Source organism: Syngnathoides biaculeatus, chromosome 4 (assembly GCF_019802595.1).
Source record: "Syngnathoides biaculeatus isolate LvHL_M chromosome 4, ASM1980259v1, whole genome shotgun sequence".
Classification (NCBI taxonomy): domain Eukaryota; kingdom Metazoa; phylum Chordata; class Actinopteri; order Syngnathiformes; family Syngnathidae; genus Syngnathoides; species Syngnathoides biaculeatus.
Window position 1 is genome coordinate 32,376,489 of NC_084643.1, and position 26,474 is coordinate 32,402,962.

Genomic DNA, 26,474 nt, shown 5'->3' on the forward strand with positions numbered 1-26,474 from the left:
CAGTATCATAGAAAAATTAATTTATTTAGGTTGTTCAATTGAAAAATGAAACTCATCTGTAAAACATACAGCATTCCTAAAATATATAGGAAAATACTTTTTCAGAAGGTACATTCCTACCGAATTTCAATATGTTGATTGTTTCATATGTACTATGAATTTCTTGTTATCTGAATTTGCGATTTTCGTTGGCTGTAATCTACAATAAAATCACGATATGTTACACTGTGTTTAATCAACTTACATAATACTTGAATTTCAATTTTTGAACTGAACTACAGGACTGAAATAAATTAATTTTCCACAATACTGAGTGAGAGGCACCTGTATTGCCTCTATATGCCTTATATAATTTCCCAGTACTCCGAAGACTACAATTGTCTAAAACATTATAGAGAATTCTTTTGTATCATGATGTTAAAGGCCAAACAGACAGATAACAGAAACCACAAAAAAATAATAACGCTACAGCATAATAACGCAACACATTCAATTCAGTCATACAGTTTCATGACATGTACAAAAAAAGAATACAATATACATCACATAAAATCCTGAATACCAGCTGCAGAAGTAGAAAAATTATTTAGATGCCTCCCTAACACTGATGGTTGCAAAAAAAACTCCAGTAAAAACAACACGTTTGTGTTTTTCAATACGAAAATAGCGCTCTGTAATGTTGTACACGACAAAAACATACAGTAATGACATAATTAAACAGCACGTAAATATTTCACGAAATATTTAATGGAAGTTGTGGTGCACAGTACGTGACCACTTGGGGGCTGTGTAACAGACATACGGATGTTACAGCTCCTCAGTAGACTGTAGTAATATTAGTCATTCTTCGCAGAGGATAAAGAATACATCTTTGTGTCTACATGTGTTGCTTAAAGGATAACACCGCGACACAGATGGTATTCCTCATCCCGTCAACGGCATTGTGCGTTGTTTATGAGCATTAAGCTAAACAGACTTATCGAAAACAAAGCTGTGTGATTGTTTGAAATAGCCGTGTAATTCTTTTTAATGTTTAATTTGAGAGTAAACCTCAACTAGGATTTTTTTTAAACCAATTGACAGTTCACCATGACCGAAATCCAATGTACTGTACCTCCTTGTTGCAGTCTTGCAGTGCTCCCAACAGAAAAAATATGTGTGCAGCAAACATCTTTTGAGATGATTTCATGTACGGTAATCAACAGTCAAACTTGAACGGTCCTCCCAGGTTCACCTCTCACTGCGTCAGCAAGCAGGCCGCCATCTTGCAGGCCACCGCCGAGATAAGAGCCGCCCCACGGCCGCTTCCCTCCTCTGACTGGATGAATGTGATCTCGCAGTGTGGCGTCAGCTCTCTGACTACTTTGTGAAACCTGTCACGAAAACTGTACAAGAACAACAACAAAAAGAAACATATCCAAACGTACTTTTTATATCTTCCATCAGTATTTCGCTAGTAATACAATTATTACTCTGCCCTGCGACTGACTGGCGACCAGTTCAGAGGGTAGTCTGCCTTTCGCCCGAAGGTAGCTGGGATATGCTCCAGCTTTCCCGCAAACCTTGTGAGGATAGGCGGCTTGGATAATGACATGACATGACAGTTATTACTTCGGCAGATTTTTATACTCTAATATAAACTTGCAGTGGCAGGTTATCAAAATTGGTATTGTACAGTATATAACTAGCAGTAAACATTCATTTTTATGTTTGTATATCAGTACATTCTAGAGAATCTCCTTTTTTGTTTTTACATAAATAAATGAGTAGAATTAGAATATCCACTTTAACAAGAGTATTTTTTTATGGGTACTTTTACCCAAGTACAGTGCGAGTACTAGGAATGCAACAATACCGATAACACATATAACAGTGCTGATATGGTACGTCAGTACTTGTTTGTAGTCAAGAAAAATGCAATGATACTATGACTCCGATTCCACTTTATGAGCCCAATATATACGGTAACTTCTGAACAGGTGTAGTACGAGGCTCGTCAGCCTTGTGGAGATACTTTAAGGCACAGGTGTCAAACCCAAGGCCTGGGGGCAAGCTCCAGCCTGCCACATCATTTTATGTAACCCACAAAATCAGATCAAGCTCGTCAGCTTCCATGTTTCCTATTAAAATCTGTACAAAAATCTCAAATTGTCAATTGTATTAAATAATATTAAATAAAATATTGCAAGCATTTTTTTGTTACCAACCCCCCTTTTTTATTAACTCAACAAACTATAATCCTTTAATTCTGATTTAAGTACTAGTACTAGGTTTGAAACAAAATGCTGTCATTGTATCCCTAGTGAGTACTTTTGCCACCTTTGGCCATTTCTCACCACGGGTGGAGCTTGTAAACGGAGCCGTCCACCCCCACGGTGATTTTGAGGGCCTCCAGGCCGCGTCGCTCCTTCATCAGGTTGATGACACCGGCAAGTCCGGCGGCACACATGTGAGCCGAACGAGTAGAGACGCTCTCGCATACCAGACCCACGATGTCGCAGTCCAGCTCGGACGGTAGCATGCCCAGCGACGACAGAATATTGTAGATTTGCTTTCTGTCCCCCGAGTCACTGGCAAAGACATTGAATGACAGTACACGGGTTTGCATAATTGGCAGTAGATGGGGAAAAAAGGTTTATTATTTTTAAAAATTATTTCATTGAGAAATTAATGTGCATAAATAATTTCCTGTTGTGCTGCTTTTAGTGTAGCTTTGTCTTGTGTGTATATGTGAAAATAAAACTGTATTTTTCAAAGAGAAATGTTTGCGATATTACGAGAAAGCAATAATATTCAAAAATATATTTTTTCACATTAAAACTTTAATGTAATGAAAAAAAAACACATCATGCTCACAGTTGGGGGTTCAAATTTTAGTGACAGCATATTTACAGTTTTTAGATTTCCATTATTCTCCGCATGCTTGATTGGGTTTTCTCTGGCGAATCTGGCTACTCCCCACATTACAAATACAGCTATCCATTTTCTTAGCCACTTATTCTCACGAGGGTCGTGGGATAGCTGGAGCCTTCCCCAGCTGTCAACGTGCAGGAGGCAGGGTACACTCTGAACTGGTTGCCAGCCAATTGCAGGGCACATAAGAGACAAACACCCGCACTCACAATCACGCCTAGGGGGCAATTTATAGTGTCCAATTAATGTTGCATGTTTTTGGGATGTGGGAGGAAACCCGAGTGCCCGGAGAAATCCCACGCAGGCACGGGGAGAACATACAAACTCCAGATAGGCGGGACCAGGATTGAACTCAGGACCTCAGAACTGTGAGGCCAACGCTTTCCAGGTGATCCACCGTGCTGCCCGTTCCAAAAACATGCTTGGTAAATTCATTTTAGACTATCTTGTCCATACTGTAAGTGTGAATGTGAATGGTTGCTTCTCTATGTGTGATTGACTGTCAAGCAGTCCAGGTTGTACCCTGCATCTTGCCCAAAGTCACCCAGGATAGGCTCCACCTCACCTAAGACCCCTAACGAGGACAAGAACTACAGAAAATAGTTGGGCAGTACCACGCTCACTTATTTTCTCTCGTGCAAACAAGTGTCCAATGTCATTGTGCTTACCTTTCCACCTGCGAGACATGTCGCGTCTCGAAGCTGCCGCGCGTTTTTAGCATCTCTGAGGCCTCGCCGTTGAACAGCAGATTGTCATTGACTAGCTTCATCATGACCAGCCTCACCAGCTCACCCATGTACTTGCCGCTGATCAGCTTCTCAAAGCTGCAAGGGGGACACAGGTGACTTTAAAAAAGGAATGAAAAGCTTAAAAAAAAAAAGTCACGCTTAAACCTGACACGTCACAGGAGCAAACATGAGGCGCTCAAGAAGCTGTGTGACGCTGGCCTCAGCAGTTGACTGACGTTGAAGGCAAACAGCCATTAGGTCGACAGGCACTGTGGCGAGCTCATTAATCTGACACCCTTACCCGTAGTCCGGATGTATGAGGCCCCGCCACGACTATAAACATCTTTAAGCAAGGGCAGCCGGTAGCTCAGCAACCAACACCAATGAAGTTGGAACTTTGTTTAAAATGTAAATACAAATAAAATACAATGATCTGCAAATACCTTTTCAACACATATTAAATTGAGTATCCTGCATAAAACAAGATGTTAAATGTTCAAACTTTTGTTTTGTGGGGGGAAATTGTGACTCATTTGGCGCACTCACCACAGACAACCTGTTCCAAATTGGCCTGCCTCCCCTCTTCTCGCTCTTTCGTCTTTCTCTGCAATATGTACGCAGTCATTGATGACAACGAGGCACTCTAAAGTAGCCATGCCAACAGACTATCTGAAGGGAAGATGCATTACGTGTTGGTTGAAGGCAAAGCTAACTGCATGTCGCAACTAACCAGTGACGTGACAGAAGGGACACAAGTTCTTATTTAATTGGGGGTGACTCATGTCAAGGGCTGAAGTGTGTCCCCCACCCTCCAAAAAAATCAAGAAAACTGAAATGTTCATATCTCCAGAATTGGGTCTTTGTAGATATTTTCAGCAACTCAAGTATCTTCAAAGACGAAAAAAAAAAAACATCTATGAATTCACTTCACAGGCTCATTTTACATTAAAACTTGGTCAGACTGAAATGTCCTGGTCTTAACTCTTTTAGTGTGTCCAAGGTGTGTTCATCCGTATTTTGCTTGAATCAGACTGTCCCACTCACAGCTGCTGTCCAGGGTTGATGGAGGTCTCGTCCACCACTCTGTCGTACTCCAACCTGAACTCCTCCAGCTCGCCGTTATCGCCAAAAGCCCCCCACTCCGTGTTAACGCACATGCGGCCCTCCTCGCCTTCCACCAGCTCCACCGTCCACATCTCTTCCATGTAACAGGCATTACAACCGGTACCTGGTTCATAGAAATATAAGATCGTTGATGTTAAAAATGGATGAATCTGCTGTTTAAGACTCATTTATTGTCAGTGTTCCATACCAACAATCATGCCCACTTCACAGCTGCGGTCCTCGTAGTAGCATGAAATCATGGTGGCCACTGTGTCATTCACCATGGCGACAACGTCCATTTCAATGTCCTAATCGGCATGACAATGACAGTCACTGTATGGCTTGGATTCATTTTCTCATGTTCAGTTTCTTTATGTTCTCCTTTTGTTAGGATTGTAAAATTACAAGAATGATAACAGATTTATCTTTTTAATGTTGCAATACTTTGAAGAACAACTTGTAACTTCTGATTTAGTTTTTCAAACTTGAAGGGGAACGAATAATGAGGGGGAAAAAACTAAATCGTACGAGAACAATGAAAATTCTATTTTTGGAAAAAGAAGTCATAATGTGGGAAAGAAATCTTAATATTATGTAAATGTACGGGCGGCACGGTGGGTCACCTGGAAAGCGCTGGCCTCACAGTTCTGAGGTCCCGGGTTCAATCCTGGACTCGCCTGTGTGGAGTTTGCATGTTCTCCCTGTGCCTGCGTGCGTTTTCTCCAGGCATTCCGATTTCCTCACACATCCCAAAAGCATGCAAGATTAAATGGACACTCCAAATTGCCCCTAGGTGTGATTGTGAGTGCGGCTGTTTGTCTCCATCTGCCCTGCGATTGGCTGGCAACCAGTTCATGGTGTACCCCGCCTCCAGCCCATCGACAGCTGGGATAGGCTCCAGCACTCCCCGCGACCCTTGTGAAGATAAGTGGCAAAGAAAATGGATGGATGGATGTAAATGCAGTCAGATATTCTGCTTAGCCTCACTACGACTGCGGGTGAGATGGAAAATGATGACTTTGAGTGATAGGGGGTGTAGTACAACCAAGGCTGGTCACCAGCCAATCACAGGGCAGGTACGGACAAACACTGAAATACACACTCATGGTGAATTTAGTCTTCATTGAATGTTGAAATGAACGAGTGTTTTAGAAAACTGTGGGGGAACCTCAGTACTCCACATTAGCCAGAGACAAGATTCGAACAAGCAACCTCAGAACTGTGAGCCAGATGTGCTGAACAATCGTCTGACATGCTGGTGCATGTCTTCATTTTTATCATCATTTCCTTCTGTGCAGACGTACCCCTCGCCTCTTGATAGCATCTCTGAGCAACCCCACGACATTGTTCCCCTCAGCCCCAGAAGCCTTGAAACCTTTGGTCCAGTTGAGAAGGATTCCCTGCACGGACACAAACTGGCAGGTTAACTTTTGTACGTATAGTAAGCAGGGCTTTTTGACATTTGAAGACAATTTGAAGACGACCTTGTCGATATCCTCATGACGCACTGGGAAGGAGAACGTGAAACCCAGGGGAAGCTTCTTGTGCTTGATGTTGTGATGGTCCAAAAAATTGGACATACACTCTGCGATGTAGTCAAATAACTGCAAACAGGAGGGTAGCAGAACTTCACAACAAACAGCAGATTGGCTGTGTACCATTCTTCTTAAAAGAGGCATTAAGATTTTGTCAAACCAAATTTGACACACACACCCAAAAAATATACCGTATATTTAAAACAAACACACAACCATAGTACAACAAATACCATCAATACTCGTGGTGTCGTAATAATTCTTTAAGCAACAGATGTTTGAAAATTGGTGGAGCAACACACGTAGACAGACATAAAAATACTACTTTTGGGCATATATTCTTTATTAGTCATGAAAAATGACAAAGGTCACTGTTCTTACTGAGTCAGTTATGAACCTTTTCTTGTAGCTACAATACGTCATTATCTGTATTATACAAGACAGCCATATCAAAAGGAGTGTAAGCGCTCAATATAATTAAGTTAATGAACCCTACACTCTTTGTAAGAATAAGATAAAATTCTCGGTCTCTCGTCTCTCTTACAGTTTTTTTTCTCCACAGTGTGAGCTGAAAGTACAAGACACTTTCCTTCATGAAATAATACTTGATCGTTCCAGTATTTTGGTGAAAATATGTCAAAAACAGGTTAGCAAATCACACTGGTTTGGATTGGTGAAAAAAAACAAAAATAACCAAGGCATGTCTTTTCAGCGAGAATTTGTAATTTCCCTGCAGCACTTCATCCCCAAATCAGCAAATTAACAATCAGTGTCTCTATGTGAAGGCTGATTAGAATTATCATCACTCTCCCACCAGCCCCTTCGTTCTCCATCAATGTGGTGCATGCAGAAGACACATTGCCAAACACAAACAGCCCTATTTCTGAAAGTTCTACGTGTAGATATTGGACACACCAACATGACTTTTTATTAATGTTTGTGATTTTTTTTTTAAAAAAAGGGCTGGAGTTTACATGTTCATCCTGCGCCTCTGTGGGTTTTCTCCGGGCACTCCAGTTTCCTCCCGCATCCCCAAAACATCCGTGCGAGGTTGACAGGAAACTAAATTACCAGCCTACAGAGGGCACCTGGTAATAAGCCGCAACCAGTACATTTGGAAAGGAAATACCATTTGGTACATACATACGCCGCAGCTGTGTAAAAGCCGCAAGTGCCCACATTGAAACACGAGATATTTACAAAGAAAGACGGTACACAGAGAGTTTAACAGTAGCGCCGCCGCGGTAACGCTAACCCTGCGCTGTCAGAGCTGGTTAAAAAAAAAAAAAAAAAAAAAAACATACCAGTAAAAGTCACTGAGACACGGCAGTAACACGCTAGCGCAGCGCAAATAGGGCCGGATCGGTAAAAGTCACCTCCTCGGCACATATATTCCACCAGTCTCACTCTTACCTTTTCCACTCGAGTGCCCCCTTGCGGCTACTAGAAAAAATGCACAAATTAGCCGCATCACCGCATAAACCGCAGGGGTGAAAGTGTGTGAAAAAAGTATTTTTACTGTGAATCATTGTTTGTTTGTATGTGTACTGCGGTTGGCTGGCAACCAGTTCAGGTTGTACCCGGGCTCCTGCCTGAAGTTAGCGAGCCTAGACTCCACCACTCCAGCAACTCTTGTGAGGATAAGCGAGTCAGAAAATGGATGGATGATGGACAGATATCTATCGTTGTAATGTAACCTCTGTTTAGTTATCCCTCCACCACAACGTGAATGAAAATGCAAATGATCTTTCCAAGCCTCCCCAAAAACATTTGTGTTTTCATAAGGAAAAAAAGCACTCTGTAATACTTAATTAAAAAACAATTATATAGAGTGCAAACAAAGTACATTATAGCTAATTCATATAGGCGCCTTCTGGTGTGCATGACTTCGTCCCCTGGGGAGCATAATACAGCTATGCAGACACAATAGAAAAAAAGAAGAAAAAGTTTCACAACACCCTTAGTGAGTCTGTAAACTGTGGTTAAATTAATAGTTTTCACAGAGGGTAAAGAATATGAGCCTGTGAGTCTTGTTATATTGTCTGTCTCCCTGTGCCGCTTCGCCGTTTGTGTTCAAACATCCATTCCTTAAAGACTTACAGATGCTAGACATTAGCTGATCCAATGACAGGCGTTTATAATTGTGTTAGCATTAGATGGTGACTTTAAGACAAAGTTATACTGTTTTTTTCAGCACACAATTAGCAATTCCTTGTTTGATGTTTAGTTTGCCAGTTAACTTCCAAAGGTAGTGGCAATAAAAATCGAGAGGCTTTGTTTTGGAAGAATTTCAAACTCCTGCTTGTTGAGAAGTACTTTTTTTTTTTAGACTTCACTTCTACAATACAGCGATCACATGTCAAGTTTTTACGAGCAAGTTGCATCTCAAAAAACTAACGCAGGTACTACTGTCTCGTGTCAATCGTTCCACGGGACTCACCATCTCAGCTGTTCCTGTCATGGCGTCTTCAGGAATGGAGTACATCTGGTTCTTGGTCTCCACCTTCCAGCTCCTCTCCTCATCCGCTCCAACCTTGACCAGCATCACCCGGAAGTTGGTGCCCCCCAGGTCCAGAGCCAGGAAGTCGCCTACCTCTGTTCAAACCCCATACTACACATAAATACAGCGACAGGCAAGGAGTACTTTACAAGTGAGGTTACCTGATCCTTCGGGGGTGGAGCAAACGTAAGTGGGCAGCATTTTGACACTGGCCTCTTCGTGCGTCTCTAAACGCAAGCCTCGCTCCATCTCACGCTGCATCCTCCTCATGATCTCTTTCAACTCGTCCTTCTGCAGCCTGAATTCAGATAGCATTTGATCAACCTGCGGAGAAACCACAAAGGCAATCACTTGGAGGCAATACAAAAGAGGAGGCCATAAGCTCTCCATTACCATCATGCCAAGTTTGTCAAATGCAGAGCTCAGGCCACTACACGTCTTCGCCATCTGCTCCATACAGTATATGAGCTGACGTACAGCATCTTTACCAGGAAATGTGTGTTTTTAAGTGTGCAGTGTGTGTGTCCACACTAGGTGTGTGTGTGTTTGTGGGTGTACAAAGCAGGTCAAGTGCGAGCGTCATTGAATGAGAAGCTCATCTGTTTTTACACGACAGGTAAAGTGGGCCGGCTTAGCCTACATCCCATATCTTTGCAAAATGACATGCACATTTAACCCTAAAACACTGTCAAACCACAAGTAAAAGAAACAAAATGCTTCCCACTTTTAATGACTGTGTGTTTCTTTCAGCTTGTCCCTTTCGGGGTCGCCACAGTGTGTCATCTCAGATGAAAGCACATATGTTTGGCACAATTTTTTTTTACGCCAGATGCCCTTCCTGACGCAACCCTTCTCAGGGAGTGGAGGCCCCAGTGGGATATGAACCCACAACCCCTGGTTTTCCAAACCAGTGCTCCAACCACTGAGCTACAGGGACTCCAAAAGCTGGTTATAATGTCCACTTTTAATGACTAAAATACATTTATCAACCTCTAAAGGTCATATTACCTCAGTCAAGTAACATTTTTTTTTTAAACGTTTTTTTATGTTCATGCAGGTGCTTCAATATCACGATCGGTGTCATTGAGACTTTTTTCCCTCCATTCACCTTCCAAACCGCTTATCCTCACAGATCGTGGGGATGCCAGGGGCCTATGCCGGTTAACTTCGGGTGAAAGGCGGACTACACCCTCAACTGGTACTTTTTCCCTTCATACCCAAAATGTTACTATTGAGCTTCATATTAGTTCAAATCGATATTAGTCACGCTCCCACACTATTGTTTTTCATAAATTGAACTATAAACAGACAATGTACATGTATAACATAACATATAACATATGTAAAATATTGCTGACAGATAACAATGACTGGCTGAACATTTACGTCCAATTTTCAGATTTTATGAGTACATACTGGACCAGAACTGAGCAGCATAACTGAATTAGCAAACAGACTGACTGTTTAATAAATATTCTTCTAATTTCTGAAAGGTTTTTAAATCAAATTGATATTTTACAATCACGAGAGGGGACATGTTTAGGTTGACAACATTTAACGCCACACAAACGATGACATTTACAAAACATTAATGTAAATATTTACAAATACAGTAGCCCCTGGTTTAGATTCCATTCACAAAAAGATGAATTGTTGGTCATTATGTCACTGAAAACGTCAAAGTGCTCTTAAAGGGTACCCCATAATGACAGAGTGGACAACAACTTCAGCAACACAAGCAAAATGTTCAATGTTTTTATGAAAATAGAATACAAATTATCAAAATGACTCGCGGACAGCAAAACCATATAAAACGTTTTAGATTTTGTATCTCCTAATCACTTATTACACTGGCAATAAAAATCCAAATATATCTGTGGTGCATTAATTATATACAGTGTAAAGATTTGTTTTCTTTGTACTTTTGTTTCAGCTGAACAAGAAAAATAAGTGAATTAGGTAAATATTGAATGGGCTCCAGTGTTAACCAAAATGTAAAGCAATAAAAGTATTGTAAAATAATAACAAAAAAATGTGAGTTCAGGCAGATAGAATGGGGGGGGGTTACTTTCGGCTTGTCCCTTTCGGGGACGCCACAGCGTGTCATCTCAGATAAATGCACATATATGTTTGGCACAATTTTTACACCGGATGCCCTTCCTGATGCAACCCTTCTCAGAGAGTGGAGGCCCCAGTGGGATGCGAACCCACAACCCCTGGTTTACCAAACCAGTGATCGAACCACTGAGCTACAGGGCCTCTAAGGCAGATAGAATAAACCATTAAAAATGATTTTAAAATATACAGGGTGTAAAATCTAATATTTGTTTTTAATCACTTTTAATATGACAAAGTACATCATGTATTTATCTTTTCAAATTCCTTACTACAGTTACAATAACAATCCTACAATCCCACATCATAACTACTGGTATCTCTATGTAGATTTCAAAATAGGTGTGTGCTGGTATTTTCCAAGAAACACATTAATTATTGCAATAGTAAGACAACTGACAATTTCAAGAACTGTGTAGCTAGAGGTTATGTGTTCTGTTTTCTTTTGACATATTTGTGCATCCAGTGTCTTTCTGTGCAATAGATTTGCACAGTGCACAAGGGAGGTGGGGGGTTATGCATATATTTGCAAAACAAAAACAGCATCTAAAATTAGCAACAGGGCAGAATATCTGACCTACAAAGTCAACTATGACAAGCACCAGGCAAGACCATCTGCGCTTATCGGGATGACTGTGTGACATTCTACCTAGGGACATCCAACATCCAGAAGTCCAACATCTACTGGTAAACCTTTGGCCAAGGTTTTGCTATGACACGCTGCACACCACGTACACTAACATGGATGAATGAATGGATGGATGAGTACCTTGATAGATACAGTAGATACTGTAGACAGACAGACAGAGATATAATCAAGCGCTTTTCCATTTACCTTATCCATTGTATGACGACAAGGGTGTCCTGTCGGTCATTGGTACTCTGCTGCCCTCCAAAGTTTTTTGTATCCTTACAACGGAATTTCAACTGAACTGTGGTGGGGGAAATTAACCTACTACATTATGAAAATCCAAGCACAATTACATCACTCAAAAAGAAAGAAAGACATGAGAAAAATGTAAATGGTGAGAATGACCAAGGGCTTTATCCGCAGTGATGTCTCGTTTGTAAAATCGCCTCCATTCTTATAGTACGAAAAATACATGTAGCTTCTTCATCCTCATCGGTCTTATTCCGAGTTGGTAATTTGTCCATACAGGATGAATAACGAAACATTCTAAAACTCAATAAAAAGAGTCTCCCAATCAGTAAATCCAAAGGCACATTTTTGCGGAGAAATAAAAAAATAAAAAATAAACTAAACAAGCCTCTGCTTTCAGTTTCTTCAAGCTGTACAGGGAAGGAGAGCTCAGTTCCTGGAAAAGTAAGGACAATTTCCTCCCGGGCGACCTGTCAAACATTTGCATCCCAAACCGTCATCCAAGTTGTTGCCTTGGAAATGAATTGCAGGCACACATGTGCCGTCGAAAACACTCACCGCTGAGGTAAGTGCCCGGGAGGGAATTGTTAAATGGAGCAAGACTACCAGAGAAAACATCAATTGCAATGCTTAGGGGGAAAAAAATAATGCTAGAGTCACAAGTTTAAGGATGATCACTAGGCTAATCATATGGGTAAGATTTTTCGGTGAGTCATTCATCCATAAAATTTGTTAGACCACTTGTCATAAAGAGACCATACATTTTATGAAGTCATTTACTGCGGACTCTTAAAAGTTTAAGTGAGCTCTTGACATTTGACCATTTTGAATGGGAATGAGGTACCTTTATATACACACATATGGCTAAGAACTCAGTATAGCAATACAATTAACAACTGATGCTATTTTCCGTTGAGGCATATCTAACAAAAATATATAATCTCTCAAGGGAAATTCAACTCACATCCGGCTGCATATTTGTGTCCCGCACCACCAAAAAAAAAAAACATTAAATCACACTTTGGCATATGTACAAAGAGAGGTCCCACTGTAAAAGGGGCGTGTAAACCCCCGGGAGGTGGGGTCAGGAGCTTGCTCAGGGGCACCTCAACAGTCACCAGGATGCAGACTAGCAGCTCTCCCACAATTGGTTGCCATTTCATTGGAACTGTGACTCTTTGGTTCCAAAGCCAAGTCTTCACAGATGCCCCCCTGCCATCTTAATCATATACAGTATAATAATGTGCTTTAATATTTCTGCTTGTGGTAAAACTATATGGGAAAAAATAGTTATGTTTTAGTATTTCAATGAACTTCTACATTGTGGTGTATTAAATATCACAGAAAAAAATATATTTCTGGTCATTAAAAATCACAACGTTGTTCATTTAGGGCAACTGTAGTATAAATCTTACATTGGATGGGATCCAAATATTCTATGTAAATTATACACTGTATTTGGGGTGTAGCTAACAATTATTTTGATAGATCAATCCATCCATCCATCCATGCATTTTCTTAGCCGCTTATCCTCACGAGGGTCGCGGGAGTGCTGGAGCCTATCCCAGCTGTCATCGGGCAAGAGGTGGGGTACACTCTGAACTGGTTGTCAGACAATCGCAGGCCACATCGAGACAAACAGCCGTACTCTCAATCACACCTAGGGGCAATTTAGAGTGTCCAATTAATGGTGGATGTTTTTCGAGATATGGGAGGAAACCGGAGTGCCTGGAGAAAACCCACGCAGGCATGGGGAGAACATGCAAACTCCACACAGGCAGGGCCGGGATTTGAACCAAAGTCCTCAAAACTGTGAGGCCAACGCTTTCCAGCTGCTCTACTGTGATGCCTGATAATAGATGAATTTGTAAAATGTTTTTCAATTAAGTGATGAATTAGATGAAAAAAAAAACTCCACCCCTCTTCTCAAAACCAGGTAGGGCATTCTTTCAAACTGACAGAGCAGAAAATGTGCAAACATAAATTGATTATGACTCAGTGACTCTTCCAAAGTAAAAGCAGATGTTGGTGAAAGTCTTATTTTGACTAAACACACAGCTAATCAATATGTTTACATGGAGGACTACAGAAGTGTGACAATATTTACTGTTGAGAGGCTGAAATTCCATGAATCTGGTGTGTCTGAAAACAATCAATGGTCAAAATTGTTGTTGATTAATTTGATAATCCATTAGTTGTCGATTCATTGTTGGACTACTACACTGTATTTTTTAATCTTTTTGTACCTGTTGTGTGTGTGTGTGTGTGTGTGTATATATATTTTTTTTTTTTCAAGTTGACCAAATTCTCTGAACAACTGATTAAGATGTGCACTTTTGTCAACATAGTATATTAAGAAAAAAATCTGTACTGTATTCAATTTTATATATTATTATTATGATTCTGCCCTTGTGAGCACAAGTGCCTCTGATAATGGATGGATGGCTTATTCGCAGGCGGAACCACTAATGTAACAGACTTTTGTTTCGAGGGGTCTGAATATGGCGCGGGACCTAAAGATGATCGTGACGTGGTGATTGGTCACAGGCAAAATAGCATCTTCCTAACTTCTCCATTTGGGATTAGCAGGTTTCGGATTGCCACACAAAGGACATATAGCTAATGTTTATATTTATGTAAAAAATAATTTATTAGGTTTATTGTTTTAATCTAGTAGGCCGTCGCATTTTTTAAACGGGTGTTAGCTGAGAGGCCTGACGAAAACAAACGGGTAAGGAGCACTCGGCCTTGTTTTGTACACTACATGTAGACATTAGTTAACTTGGTTTGAAATACATTGTGATGAAATTCTAGTAGTCTCATTACAAAATACAACTAAATTGCAGTCTTGATCGATGTCGCCTTCTAATAAGGCGGCTAGTCTCCCTTGTTAGCTAGCAAACAGCGCCGAGGTAGCTTTTAAATCGTGATAGCAGTCTGAGGCGGATAATGCTGTCATCTGACCCACATTCCATTAGATTATTTGGCGTGCGTCACCTCGTCTGCTGAGAGGGACCAGGCAGCACCATGAAGCTCTACAGCCTGAGCGTCCATTACAAAGGAACGACTAAAGCAAACCTTCTGAAAGCGGCCTACGACCTGTCCTCTTATAACTTTTTTCAGAAGTCCAGGTAGGGTGACGTTGACCCTGTGTGCATAACTTTTTTACCTCCACACTCTGCACATAAAGAGGAATGCATCAGTAATTTTGAAGATTCTCTAACAAATGTAAATATCAGACAGAGGTAACCCAAATAATCATGGGATGTAGCCTTTTAAGTATTTGATTATTTAAGGGGGGGGGGGACTGGCTACCTGGCCCTGTCCGGAAAAAGTAACCCCTGTCATTAAATCATAAACTAACTGTAGCTAATCACATTTTAGGGGGGAAAGCTCAGTTCATTTTCGCCAACCACACCCAAGCCTGAATAGCTCCAGACCTGTTTACTCAACAAATCGTAAAGACTAGAACATTTTGATGAGATCAAGTCTATCATAAGATCTGAAAAAGATGGAACAAAACGCCACCATCCAAATAAGTTCAAGAACTGAAATTATGGTATTTTCTGGATGACAAGTTGATACCTTTTTTCCAGCACTGCGGCATATGTAACAAAGCGGCTATATTTTGTCGCTATCAGATGTGACTTTAAAAATACAACAAAAACTTGTTTGAATAAAATTGTTAAAGCATAGCTGTTCCCTACAATGCACTTGGATTTGGACCTGTGCAAATACCTCCAATTTGTAGAAGACGACGACTTTCATCCCATGTAGAAAAAGAAAAGCTTCTGCTATCTACGAATGGATAAAACGTAGAACAGTGGTGAACATAGGAGTGGCAATTTGACCCCTAGTGGACAGTAACATCTCGAGCAGGGGTGCTCAATGCGTCGATCGCAATCAACCGGTCGATTGCGAGGCAGTCTCGGTCATCGCGGGACGGCATGCCCACAAAAAAAAAAAAGAAAAAACCCAAGGAACACCAGGATGAAAGTACAGACAATACAGTGCACAAAAAGCTAATTCTGTATTTTAAATACAGGGGGGAATATAACAACCTTAAAACTGTTGGGGAGCATCGTCATCTCACCCCCCTTTCGTTGGTAGCTTGCAAGAGGCTGGCTGCTTGAAAAATAGATCTTGAGGTAATAAAGTCTGGGCACCCCTGATCGAGAGGGTCACAAAGGAACCCGGGAAAACATCTAAGCAACTGCAGGCCTCCGTTGCCTCAGTTTGTGCCTGAATCAAACTGCAAAAGAAATTTGGTCTTTAATGATTGTACGACGTCAGACTATTGTCATAAAACCTCGGTCAGACAGTGGCAACACTAAATGACATAATGCTAATTTTCCCTTGAAATAACAATTACCCTTAAAATAACAATCAAAGATGGGAGGGGGGGGATGCTGAAAATTATCCTGATTATCAGTCCCGCTTTACACAATAATAGGGCTGCAAAATTCCAGGAAAAACGCTTTAAAAATCCTTCCGTTGACAAAATGTTATTGTATTATTATAATTGTATCATTTTGGATGGCTCTATGCTTTTGACAAAATGGTTATATTTATGCTTGAATACAATAAGACCCATGATATGACCCTTAATGTTTCCGAAATTCCTAACCATAGAACTGTTATCGGAAATGTTCCATTCCTTTTTGCAACGCTACACAAAATTAGTGTGTACTGGTTTCTTTTTCAAACCTCTTATGTTGTGTGTCTTCTCATTGTTCTTCAGCATCCAGGAGTTCATGACCTTCACCAGTGCCTTGATTGTTGAACGGACAACAGTTGGAAGTCGTGCCTCTGTCAAAGAGCAAGGTAAAAAGTCTTTGGGGAGATTCTCATGGAACCCCCGGTACCCCCTGCACCGCTTTAAATAACTCTTTAGCCACGATAGGAAAAACTGAGGTTATGATATGCTGTAGGGCTAACACAATCCTTCTCTCACAGAGTACCTCTGTCACGTATATGTGAGGAATGACAACCTGGGTGCCGTGGTCATTGCGGATTCTGAATACCCGCAAAGAGTCTGCTTCACACTGCTTGACAAGGTGAGCGCAACGTCGATGCTGCTGCTTATTCCACATTAGCTACAAGTTCTCCATTGAGACAGCGTTGTGTGTTTTAGGTGTTAGAAGAGTTCTCCAGAGAGGTGGACAGTATAGACTGGCCCTCTGGTAACCCCGACACCGTTAACTACAAAGCCCTAGACGTTTACCTCGCCAAGTATCAGGTCTGTCACCTTGAAATCAGATCATAACAATTACAAAATAAAACACAACAACAACCTGATAACAGTGACTTGTGTATGGAAATTAACGCTAATCTATGATTGACTTCAGAACCCCAAGGAAGCGGATGCAATGTCCAAAGTCCAGGCGGAGCTGGATGATACAAAGATCATTTTGGTACTGCGGACCTGGCTTTTATCTATTTATTTAGTCATATGTTACGTAAGAGACAACTTGCATTGCATTTTAACCACTTCTGACATAGTTTATACAGGGAGTCCTCGGTCTCCGACTGAGATCCGTTCCTACAGTAGCGACGACTTAAGTTGGATTCCACCATTAGTCAGATTTTATATCAAAATACTTTGTATAAAAAAACAAATACGTTGAAATAAACAAGATGACGTACTTAGCTTTACTCCCGAGAGGTGGATGGAGAAGAAGGGGAGGCTGTGCTTAGCTATTGCGAAGGACCTAAGCGAAGTATCAAAGAACCTTGTTTTGTGATCATTGTATCTGACATCGGAACGGAACCCTTCACATGTGCTAAAATACGGGCTTTGTCTTTAATAATTGTCACCACAGTCGACCGACTGAAGCCTTGGTGGTGTTGGTGTCTCTCCTTTCTCAGATCTTTTTATGATCTTGAGCTTCGTTTCTATGGTAATGGAGTTTCTTTTGGCTGCAGAAGCATTGCTAAAAGACAGTTTTCTTCTTTGGGTAAATGTCTGAAAAGGAGGGCAAAAAATGATCTATCGTCTTAGCTCTTAACATGTCTCTCAAATCATCTTTCCCCATTGAAATGAATGGAAATGCAATTAATCTGTTAGCACTTACCCCCAAAACACCTAATATTTTTGTGATGTTTTTGTTTTAATGCATTATAAAATTGAACTTTATAATAACATACAATTACAGCAAAATCAAATGTAAAGAATTATCATATTTTGTGCTTAAAGGACATTGTACTGGTCTTTTTGGTGTGTGAGTATTGGACATCTTAGGGCAGTAATATTAATCGTTGCCTCGTTCTTTGCAGAGGAAAGAGTACTTCTTGGATATTGTTATATTGGCTGTTACTTAAACCATTTTAACACCTCCTTATACAGTTTAGGCACAATCAAATGAAACATAAGTACAGCATGAGCACGCATCCTCATATTCTTACGATGCTGTGCAAACTAGTACATCGTGGGCCATTTGTAATGTGATAGGTCGTAAACTGGCGAGCCCCCGGAATCATTTCTTAAACATTCTACGACAATTTGGATGATTATTAAGACAGCTCTGTAGGTGATCAATCATGATTAATTGCCGTAGTCTTATTATTCCGTCATGTTGAGGGATATTGTGTGCGTGTGGTGTCTGTAGCACAAGACCATGGAAAGTCTGTTGGAGAGAGGGGAGAAACTGGATGACCTCGTGGCCAAGTCCGAACACCTGGGGACCCAGTCCAAAGCCTTTTATAAGACTGTGAGTACCACGTGTTTGTCGGAGAGAATGCTGCAATTTCTTGACGTTTTTTTGGGGAGTCTGCAGTACCTTATGTGACCGCATGTGCCCGCCTACCCCTCTTACAGGCAAAGAAACAGAATTCCTGCTGCGAGATCATGTGACGCCGCCGCCTCGTCCCCACAGACACGCCTCTATCTCTGACTCTCTGCCTTCCTGCTCGTCGCAGTCCTACGTTCCCCATCATGCACCAGCTCTCGACACAATGAGATGAAAATCTGGCGTGATTTTCACCGACGGGGGGGGGGGCCAGAGGAGCGATTGGGGTCCGAGGAACCTTTTGCAGCACTTCAGTAGCAGCGGAGGACAAAACTCGCGTGTCGTTGTCTTTTGATGTCGTGTTGAAACCATTTATCATCCAGATTGAATCACGTCTTAAATATTATTTTTTTTTCATCAATAACATGTTTGTTACTCGTTAGTTACATGCTATTCATTTGGACTTATCGTCAACATTCCTGCTGTCGCTGATACCGTATTTGTGAGGTGTTCATGCGGTGTGAACATTTATTCACCCCATCAGAGTGGTGGTTAATAATGTCTATTTCAAAGCCAAACTGGACTTGGTCTTAAAAGATATACAAAAATGGTTGAATGACACTCCATTGCAACCCCCACCCTGCTTTTTTTTTTTTTTTTTTTTTTTTAAATCTACCTATTTGCGTCACTTAAAGATGGAAACATGCCTTTGGTTGTATTTTAGATGTTTCTTTAATTTTTCTGCTCAGTTTGTGTGTGCATGTGTATGATTTAATGAGTGTGTGTGTGTGTGTGTGTGTGTGTGTGTGTGTGTGTGCGCGTGTGTGTGCTTTTACAGTGTAAACTGTTGTGCAATACCTCTGCTGACTGGTGTCTCAAAACAGGACAAAACAGAAATGTTGCTCATAACAGGTTGTTCAATTGGCCTTTGCACACTTGTCTTATGAGTAATGCAAGATGAATAAAGCCTGTGCAGGGTTGATTCTTGACTTAATAAACACGTCTGGATTAATATTTTGCCCTGTGTGAATTACCTAGTTTGTCATTTATCCTCATTCGGGTGGTGGGAGAGCTGGTCTCCAGTCAGTATCTGAAAACAAATTGTAGATATTTAGAAACACGGGTACATCAGAAAACAGTTTAATATACTTGTGAAAATCTACATTTTGGCGCATAAACTCTATTTAAAAAAAAATTGCTGATATGAATCAACAGAATTTTTGGGAAATAGGGACTGATCCCTATCTCGACTGCCCGGAGGAAACCCACGCAGGCACAGAGAGAACATGCAAACTCCACACAGGCGGGGCCGGGATTGAACCCGGGTCCTCAGAACTGTAAGGCCAACTATTTAGCAGCTGTTCCACCGTGCTGAGTAAAGTAAATTTCTTTTTTTTTTAATAAATAAATAAATGGTGGGAAATTATGCTATTAGGCTAATGATACGAGACATGACTAAGTCTTGATTACAAAACAGTGAATCACACATTCATGATTTTGAAAACGATGAACCATGAATATGGGGGGAGGGAGGGGCTCACTGTACAATTTATGTTCAAAGGAATTTGGTGGAAATAATTTTCGACACTTGTGAAGATAAGCGGCTTGGAAAATGGATGCATGTGCATGTATATAAATATAATATTGTTAAGGTAAAGGAAAATTACATTTTGGCTACAGAAGGTTAAGTTGAAGTTGCTATTTTGCAATCGCAAAGCCTCAATGTGCAAACTCAGCTTTTTTTTTTTTTTGGAGGGGAGGGGGGGGTCCTCTTGAACAGACATGCAACCCTTCACTGTTCCAGTAAAGCTGGTAGCTCTAATGCACATTGTTTTGCTCAATTAAAAAAAAAAATCTCAAATCTATCAAGGTGATTTTAAAACCTTCGAATAGATTCCCAAACGCTTATTTAAGTGATTTATACCGAAATCAAAACGCCTTTCAAGTGTATGTGTCGTTTTTCATGAAAAGTCCGAAGTCTGTCGGAGGACTTGAACGCGTCACGCCAGCAGGCGCACAGCTGAAGCGAGACGAAAACATGCACTGATCACTTTTGGCCGCCGTGGAGTCTCCGAAAACTAATAATAATTAAAAAAAAATGTGGACCGAAGCGCAAAACGACAGCAAGCTCGTCCCCGACGGGGTCGACAACACTTCGGAGGTAAGAAAGCCGACGGGACTGCGTTTTGTCTTTCGTCAACATTCTTGTCTGGTTGCACAGGACATTCATAAACGAAGTCGCTAAAGTGTCACGATAAAGATGTTGACTGACATGCTGCAGTCGAAACATGCCATGTTCACGTCGCTGTTTTGGACAATCGTTTCTGCAGTAGTTTTACTCCCCAGCGTTCTACTTCCATGTTATGCGCGTCACTTTTATCTTCCCTTCCTAACCCCAAGCTGCAACATTGCAATTTAATTTTTTGTGTGTGTGTGCTTTGTTTGTCATAATGTTATTATGTCGTTACACTTTTTAGATGGTTGACCCAGATCTGACCTGGCAAGCACTGCAGAGAAACGGTGAGCCTCCCTTTTTCTTCTTCACTAATAGCTTAAAACGCTCAGGAAGTTTTAGGATTGTTGCTGCATATGTTGAATTGTTGCATCTTAAAGTTGCATTCAGAAGGATGGGCGATGCAGAATAAGATATATTTTGAGAAAAAAATATAACCTTATTTATTTAGCTCACCATTAGTCACAACAGCCTCACAAAGACAACAAGCATCAATAGTTAAAACTATAAGGAAAAATTGCGCAAACACACAGGAAGGTAGCAAACATGAAGGGCAAGATGGCACAGGAATGTCTCCTGTAGCGCTTCACTTTGGCACAAGCATAATACTGCACATCGACTGGCAACACGTAGTGTCTCGCAACAATATGTATGAAATATTCATTTACAATGTTGTTACACAGAGGGTATAAAAGTGTACACACCCCTGTTCAAATGCCAGGCTTTTGCGATACTAAGATCATTTAAAAACTTTTTTTTACCCAGTATCCATGTGGTCAATAATCTATGCAACTCAATAAAAAAAAAACATCTTTGGGGAAATGAATATAATGCTGATTGATATATGAAAGTAAGTCATTTGAAATTCAGTTTTTCACCTTCCTGGAGGTTCTACTGCAGCAGCTGTTCGTCCATCAAGTACCGAAGACGCTTTAAACACAAGTAATGGAATCATTCCTGGTAAGCGCAGCACAGAAAATACACATTTGTTGTGGAACTCTTTTTAGTAACATGTTGACAAAAAATCTTTGAAAATATGTCATTTGGGCTCTTTGAGCCCCAGAGTGCAGATTTCAAATCGGTTTAGCTAACAGCGTGCTTACATGAAAATCAACATTTTCCCTTTAGAGCAGCAGATGTGTTCATGAAAAAAAATAATACTGTACTGCAATTTCTTAGTGATAATGCACATCCATTTTTAACACGGACCCCGAAAGTTGACCTCAAAATTCTGGGGAAAAAAAAAAAAAAAAAAAAAAAAAAACATTCTACCTATGTAGAACGCGTTTTTACAATGCATGATTCTACATCTACTAATATTATCAAAACATTAAGTACTATCCGTATTTTGTTAGTTTTTTAAAAATAATTCTGATATTAAGCACCTCATTTGAACATGTAATACTTAATGGACTTCCTCTATTTTGAAATTTTTATCCCTACTTTTAATTACTAAATGCCCAGACAGAATGTGTAAGATGTGTATAATTTAAACACGAACAGGAAAAACACATTTCATGTTATTTTAATGGAATATAGATTAAACTGTCGAGAAAAACACGATCATTAAACAAAATAGAAGCAGAAAGAAATTATCATAATCACAAATTCTGTCAGTGCATGTAAACTTAGAAGCACAACTGCACGTCATGTACATGCAGTAATATTAGCCTTTTCATAACCTCTAGATGGCGCCATACGTTTATAAAATGGGAGTTTTTTCATTATCCCCTTTACCTAATGTAAAGAGGATTTTGCGTGAAAAAAAATGTTGAAAAACATCACTTCCTGAAATTTGTGGTGGGCAAAAATATTCCCCCCCCAAAATCACTACAAAAAATTCTTTCAAAACAATACTGCAGTCATTTGCAAAGTTGTGACTGCATTTTTGTTTTTGTTGTATTTAGGATTCTGATTTTCTTTTTTCTCCTTACAATTTTTCTAGTTTTTTTTGGGGTCCAACATTCTATATTTTAAAGTTACGGTGTTCACACAGGAGCCATCGCGGCCGCCATGTTCATCACGATGTTACTGGGCCTCTATGCCGTGCTGTGGAAGTGCATGGTGTCGCCGCCGCAAAGGTTCACGCTCAAAATGCGCAGCGCAGCCCCGATTAATTCCCGCCGATGTTTAAAACCGCGCCGTGTCGCTTCATTTCTCCATGTGCCCCCTTTCAGAAAGCGGCGGAAAATAAGAGCGAGACTTCAGCAAAGAACGTCGGCGTGACCGTACGAGACCAGTTTTGCGAGACGTTTTCTCCAAAAGATGCGGATTGCGATGGCGGCGAACCACTAAAGATGTTTGATACAGCGAAGTGACGGGCACTGTTCCCACTCGCCGTCACTCTTTCCTGCTGACTGGACGCTGCTCATTGTTCTTGTTTTGAAAAGTCTGCTGCTTTTTGCGGTGTCAACTCTGCACTACTGAGGGCTGAGACTGCTCACTCCCTAAACCACCAAAAAACTGTTTGAGTGAAGTTACTGCGTCTGATGACGCGGCTAACTACCTTCTATTTTAAAACCTAAATAAAACCCCGTTTTCCTCCCAAGGATGTGAAGGACTATCAAAATCACCCTAAAAAAAGGGAAAAAAATGGCATTACCAATTTAAAGTAATAAATGTATGAGGTCCATCTTTCCATTTTCTGAGCCGCCTATCCTCACAAGGGTCGCGGGAGCGGTGGAGCCTATCCTAGCTATCATCGGGCAGGAGGTGGGGTACACCCTGAACTGGTTCCTAGCCATTTGGAGGGCACATAGAGACAAACAGCCGCACTCACAATCACACCTATAGGCAATTTTAAAGTGTCCATGTTTTTGGGATGTGGGAGGAAATTGGAGTGCCTGGAGTAAACCCACACATTCACAGGGAGAACATGCAAACGCCACACAGGCGGGGTTGGGATTGAACCCGGGTCCTCAGAACTGTGAGGCCAACGCTTTGCAGCTGCGGCACCGTGCCGCTCTATGTATGAGGTCAAAGTTGCATTTTTTTATAGATAAAGTTGTGTATTTTTTAGGAAAATAAAGTTGCATAGTTCCAAGATAGTTACGTATTTGTCAGACAAATTGTGATTTCAGCAGAATAAAGTTGTATATTTTCAAGATAAAATTGGCTTGTAATTTTACAAAACAAAAAAAGTCTCATTCAGAGAAAAAGACTGGATATTTTAGATTTTTTTTTAGAATAAAGTCCCAGTACAATGAAAACTATATGGTATACTCCGAGCAAACCAACATCAAAATTAGAGAGCAGTATTTAGGCTACTGAAAAATGCAAACCTTATTCTCGTAATATTAAAATTTTAATATGGAAAATAGTTGGTCTCATAATTGTTTTTTTAAACTTTTTTTTTGAGAAAAAAAAGTCAAATTTGGCATATTACTATGACCTGGACAGCTAGAAGTCTACACACATATAAAGGAAAAACTTTTTTTAAAGTAGCAACAGTGGTATTTTTTCATTATTGTGACTTAGCTCAAAATGGACAATTATATTCTTGGACTAAACATATCTTAAAAATATGTTTAATGCCCATGATCTTCAAAATATACAAGACTTGATTCTTGTAATACTTTAACTTTTATTTTTTTTAATCTTGAAAATCTACCGCTTTATTATTGCAAGATCACATCTTTAATCTCATGCCACTTATTTTCTTTCAGTACGGCCATCATACACTTTCCTGCAGAAGTAACCTTTTGCCTTTGATGCAATTTATTATCTTTCTTTGGGATTGGGAAGTGTTTAATCACTGTAGATATGTTGTAAAATTAACTGTGATATTTTTTCGAGTGGACTGAACCTGAATAAATGTGAAATTGAAATGACAGTAAAGGGAACGAAAAAAATATGTCTCTTCAATTTGTCTCCGTCATGACTGTCAGTGTTAGTAGGTGAAGATGGAAAGACCAAGGAGTGAAAGTGTCTTGGGTACAAATTCTGTGTCAACTCACTCGCAAGCCTGGTTGTGACCACTCAGCTGTGACGAGCGCTCACATTCACGCACGCAGACTGAAAAACACGTGAACGTGATTAACGACTTGCTGATAGTGTATACTGATTTTCTATACTTAATTTGGATGTCATGTCGGCCTGGAGGATTTTGGAATGGAAAGTTGTTGGTTCAAAACCTGGATGAGAATATGGAAAGAGTGACTTATTGATTGAAAGATGCAATAATGTTGGTTTTGAGATCACTTACATGAAAAACAAGTGTAAAGTCCATTATCTTTTCCCATCTACACAGAATCTGGCAATGTGTTTACACGGCTACAGCATGGTTAAAGGGGAAATCCAATGCTTTCCATGGACAGTGTATCCAATAGGTCATGTAATATGTACCCTTTTTTGACAATGTGATGTTAAATCCTCTCTCATTTAAATGTGTTTTGAGAAGATTTTTATCGACAATTACGAATTTTCAGGGGCGTTGCCATTTTCGCGAGGCGCATGACCTCCATGGACAGATGTGACGTGCCGTTCCAAATGCTTGATTACATAGGACACCATTTGTGCCCGGCGCCCATTTCTCGGTTTTATCCTCGTCTGATGAAGAAATAGCATTATCGGTTGATTGGGAAGACAGAGGAAAACTTCCATACAGATTTGAACCTGTGGGTGTAAATGTTGAATATTCGGATGGTTCTTCAGGCAGAATGACACGGAGTCTGACTACTCGGAGGCCTGCGCGGTACATAAGTGCGCAAACTAAGGATCGCAGAGCTCCAGGCCGGCAGACTCGGATGATTCTTCGGACCGGAATGACGCTGAGTCTGACGAGCGAGCTCCGGTGGAAGACCGCGAGCCGAGCTTCCAGGCAGCAGTGGCCGTTAGCCCCGGACCCCTCCACCGAAGCTTGGCTAACGGCAGGTTCAAATCTGTATGGAAGTATTCCTCCGTTTTCCCCATCAACGATACTGCTATTTCTTCATCAGATGAGGATAAATCCAAGAAATTAGCGCTGGGGATAAATGGTGTCCCATGTAATCGAGCCTTTGTTCCGGCACAGCACACGTCACATCTCACGCATAGGTCATGTGACTCGCAAAAATGGCAGCGCCCCTGAAAATTAATTAATGTAATGTAAGTAGTGGTCGATAAAAATCTTCTTAAAACACTATAAAATGACAGAGGGTTTAACATCACATTGTCAAAATAGGGTACATTTTACATGACCTATTAGATACACTGTTCATGCAAAGCACTAGATTTCCCCCTTAATATGCCACAGACTATAGCTCATCCTATCCGTGTTGCCCAATAGCTCTTTACAGGAAAGAGAACCACATTTCAAAACTGTAATTATAAGTAAACCACAAGGCAAGTAGTGTGAGTTTATCAGTTTTCTATCACTTGTTTTTGTACCTGAATAACCTTGTCAGTCAGCTTTTGCTAAATGGTTAGCATGCATTAGCGCGCGAGAGCTCATTTTATATCGAAAAACAATACCAATTAACATTCGGCTCACTCATACATTGTGATATGTACATTTCACATCTAATAGTGTTTAAAAAAAAAACCACTTACATCATACTCTGTCCTTTTTGGAAAAGTTTATCAGTGTCCCAACGCTGCCTCCGTCTGGAATAAATGTCAGTGTGAAACACCGGTCCATTCGAACATTCCAGGGAAAAATTCTGCGTCACTCTTCAGTATATTTTAAGTACACTTCGCCAAGTTAGTAAAAAAAAAATTCCCCAGCTCTCTTGTGTATATCCAGGAAAACTATTACATAT

The 26,474-nt window shown here is 40.6% G+C and overlaps 3 protein-coding genes across 12 annotated transcripts; 2 read left to right on the forward strand and 1 right to left on the reverse strand.

Annotated features, from left to right (window-relative positions):
* Window positions 1–5: 5 nt before the first annotated feature.
* gck (glucokinase (hexokinase 4)) lies at window positions 6–26,402 on the reverse strand. 10 transcript variants are annotated; one of them, XM_061816089.1, is made up of 13 exons: window positions 26,266–26,350; window positions 24,693–24,869; window positions 19,538–19,593; window positions 16,483–16,584; window positions 8,942–9,104; window positions 8,721–8,875; window positions 6,230–6,349; window positions 6,050–6,145; window positions 4,954–5,053; window positions 4,686–4,869; window positions 3,582–3,737; window positions 2,337–2,570; window positions 6–1,385 (listed from the first exon to the last, which is right to left on the reverse strand). In XM_061816089.1, the coding sequence occupies exons 5-13, from the start codon at window positions 9,093–9,095 to the stop codon at window positions 1,238–1,240; spliced, it is 1,347 nt and encodes a 448-aa protein (XP_061672073.1). In that variant the 5' UTR covers window positions 9,096–9,104; window positions 16,483–16,584; window positions 19,538–19,593; window positions 24,693–24,869; window positions 26,266–26,350; the 3' UTR covers window positions 6–1,237. The 10 variants fall into 10 exon arrangements, with proteins under 10 accessions (XP_061672073.1, XP_061672071.1, XP_061672072.1 ...); XM_061816087.1 differs by lacking the exon at window positions 24,693–24,869 and having other exon boundaries at window positions 26,266–26,402; XM_061816088.1 differs by lacking the exons at window positions 24,693–24,869; window positions 26,266–26,350 and adding an exon at window positions 21,615–21,725.
* On the forward strand, window positions 14,252–19,166 carry ykt6 (YKT6 v-SNARE homolog (S. cerevisiae)). Its single transcript, XM_061816099.1, has 8 exons — window positions 14,252–14,506; window positions 14,754–14,906; window positions 16,517–16,599; window positions 16,732–16,832; window positions 16,910–17,014; window positions 17,124–17,189; window positions 18,384–18,485; window positions 18,593–19,166. The coding sequence occupies exons 2-8, from the start codon at window positions 14,803–14,805 to the stop codon at window positions 18,626–18,628; spliced, it is 597 nt and encodes a 198-aa protein (XP_061672083.1). The 5' UTR covers window positions 14,252–14,506; window positions 14,754–14,802; the 3' UTR covers window positions 18,629–19,166.
* On the forward strand, window positions 20,293–24,574 carry sb:cb288 (uncharacterized). Its single transcript, XM_061816102.1, has 5 exons — window positions 20,293–20,664; window positions 20,981–21,023; window positions 21,625–21,696; window positions 22,733–22,817; window positions 22,914–24,574. The coding sequence occupies exons 1-5, from the start codon at window positions 20,602–20,604 to the stop codon at window positions 22,960–22,962; spliced, it is 312 nt and encodes a 103-aa protein (XP_061672086.1). The 5' UTR covers window positions 20,293–20,601; the 3' UTR covers window positions 22,963–24,574.
* Window positions 26,403–26,474: the final 72 nt, after the last annotated feature.

Coding starts and splice junctions, on each gene's coding strand:
- ykt6 (XM_061816099.1), top strand. CDS start 14,803: ATGAAGCTCTACAGCCTGAGCGTCCATTACAAAGGAACGACTAAAGCA. Junction 16,833..16,909: donor GCTTCACACTGCTTGACAAG/GTGAGCGCAACG, acceptor TGTGTGTTTTAG/GTGTTAGAAGAGTTCTCCAG. Junction 18,486..18,592: donor CCAAAGCCTTTTATAAGACT/GTGAGTACCACG, acceptor CCCCTCTTACAG/GCAAAGAAACAGAATTCCTG.
- gck (XM_061816083.1), bottom strand. CDS start 15,863: ATGACGATGCTCCCCAACAGTTTTAAG. Junction 6,350..8,720: donor TGACAGGAACAGCTGAGATG/GTGAGTCCCGTG, acceptor TCCTGTTTGCAG/TTATTTGACTACATCGCAGA. Junction 6,146..6,229: donor GTCATGAGGATATCGACAAG/GTCGTCTTCAAA, acceptor GTGTCCGTGCAG/GGAATCCTTCTCAACTGGAC.
- sb:cb288 (XM_061816102.1), top strand. CDS start 20,602: ATGTGGACCGAAGCGCAAAACGACAGCAAGCTCGTCCCCGACGGGGTC. Junction 21,697..22,732: donor AAGTAATGGAATCATTCCTG/GTAAGCGCAGCA, acceptor GTGTTCACACAG/GAGCCATCGCGGCCGCCATG. Junction 22,818..22,913: donor ATGGTGTCGCCGCCGCAAAG/GTTCACGCTCAA, acceptor GCCCCCTTTCAG/AAAGCGGCGGAAAATAAGAG.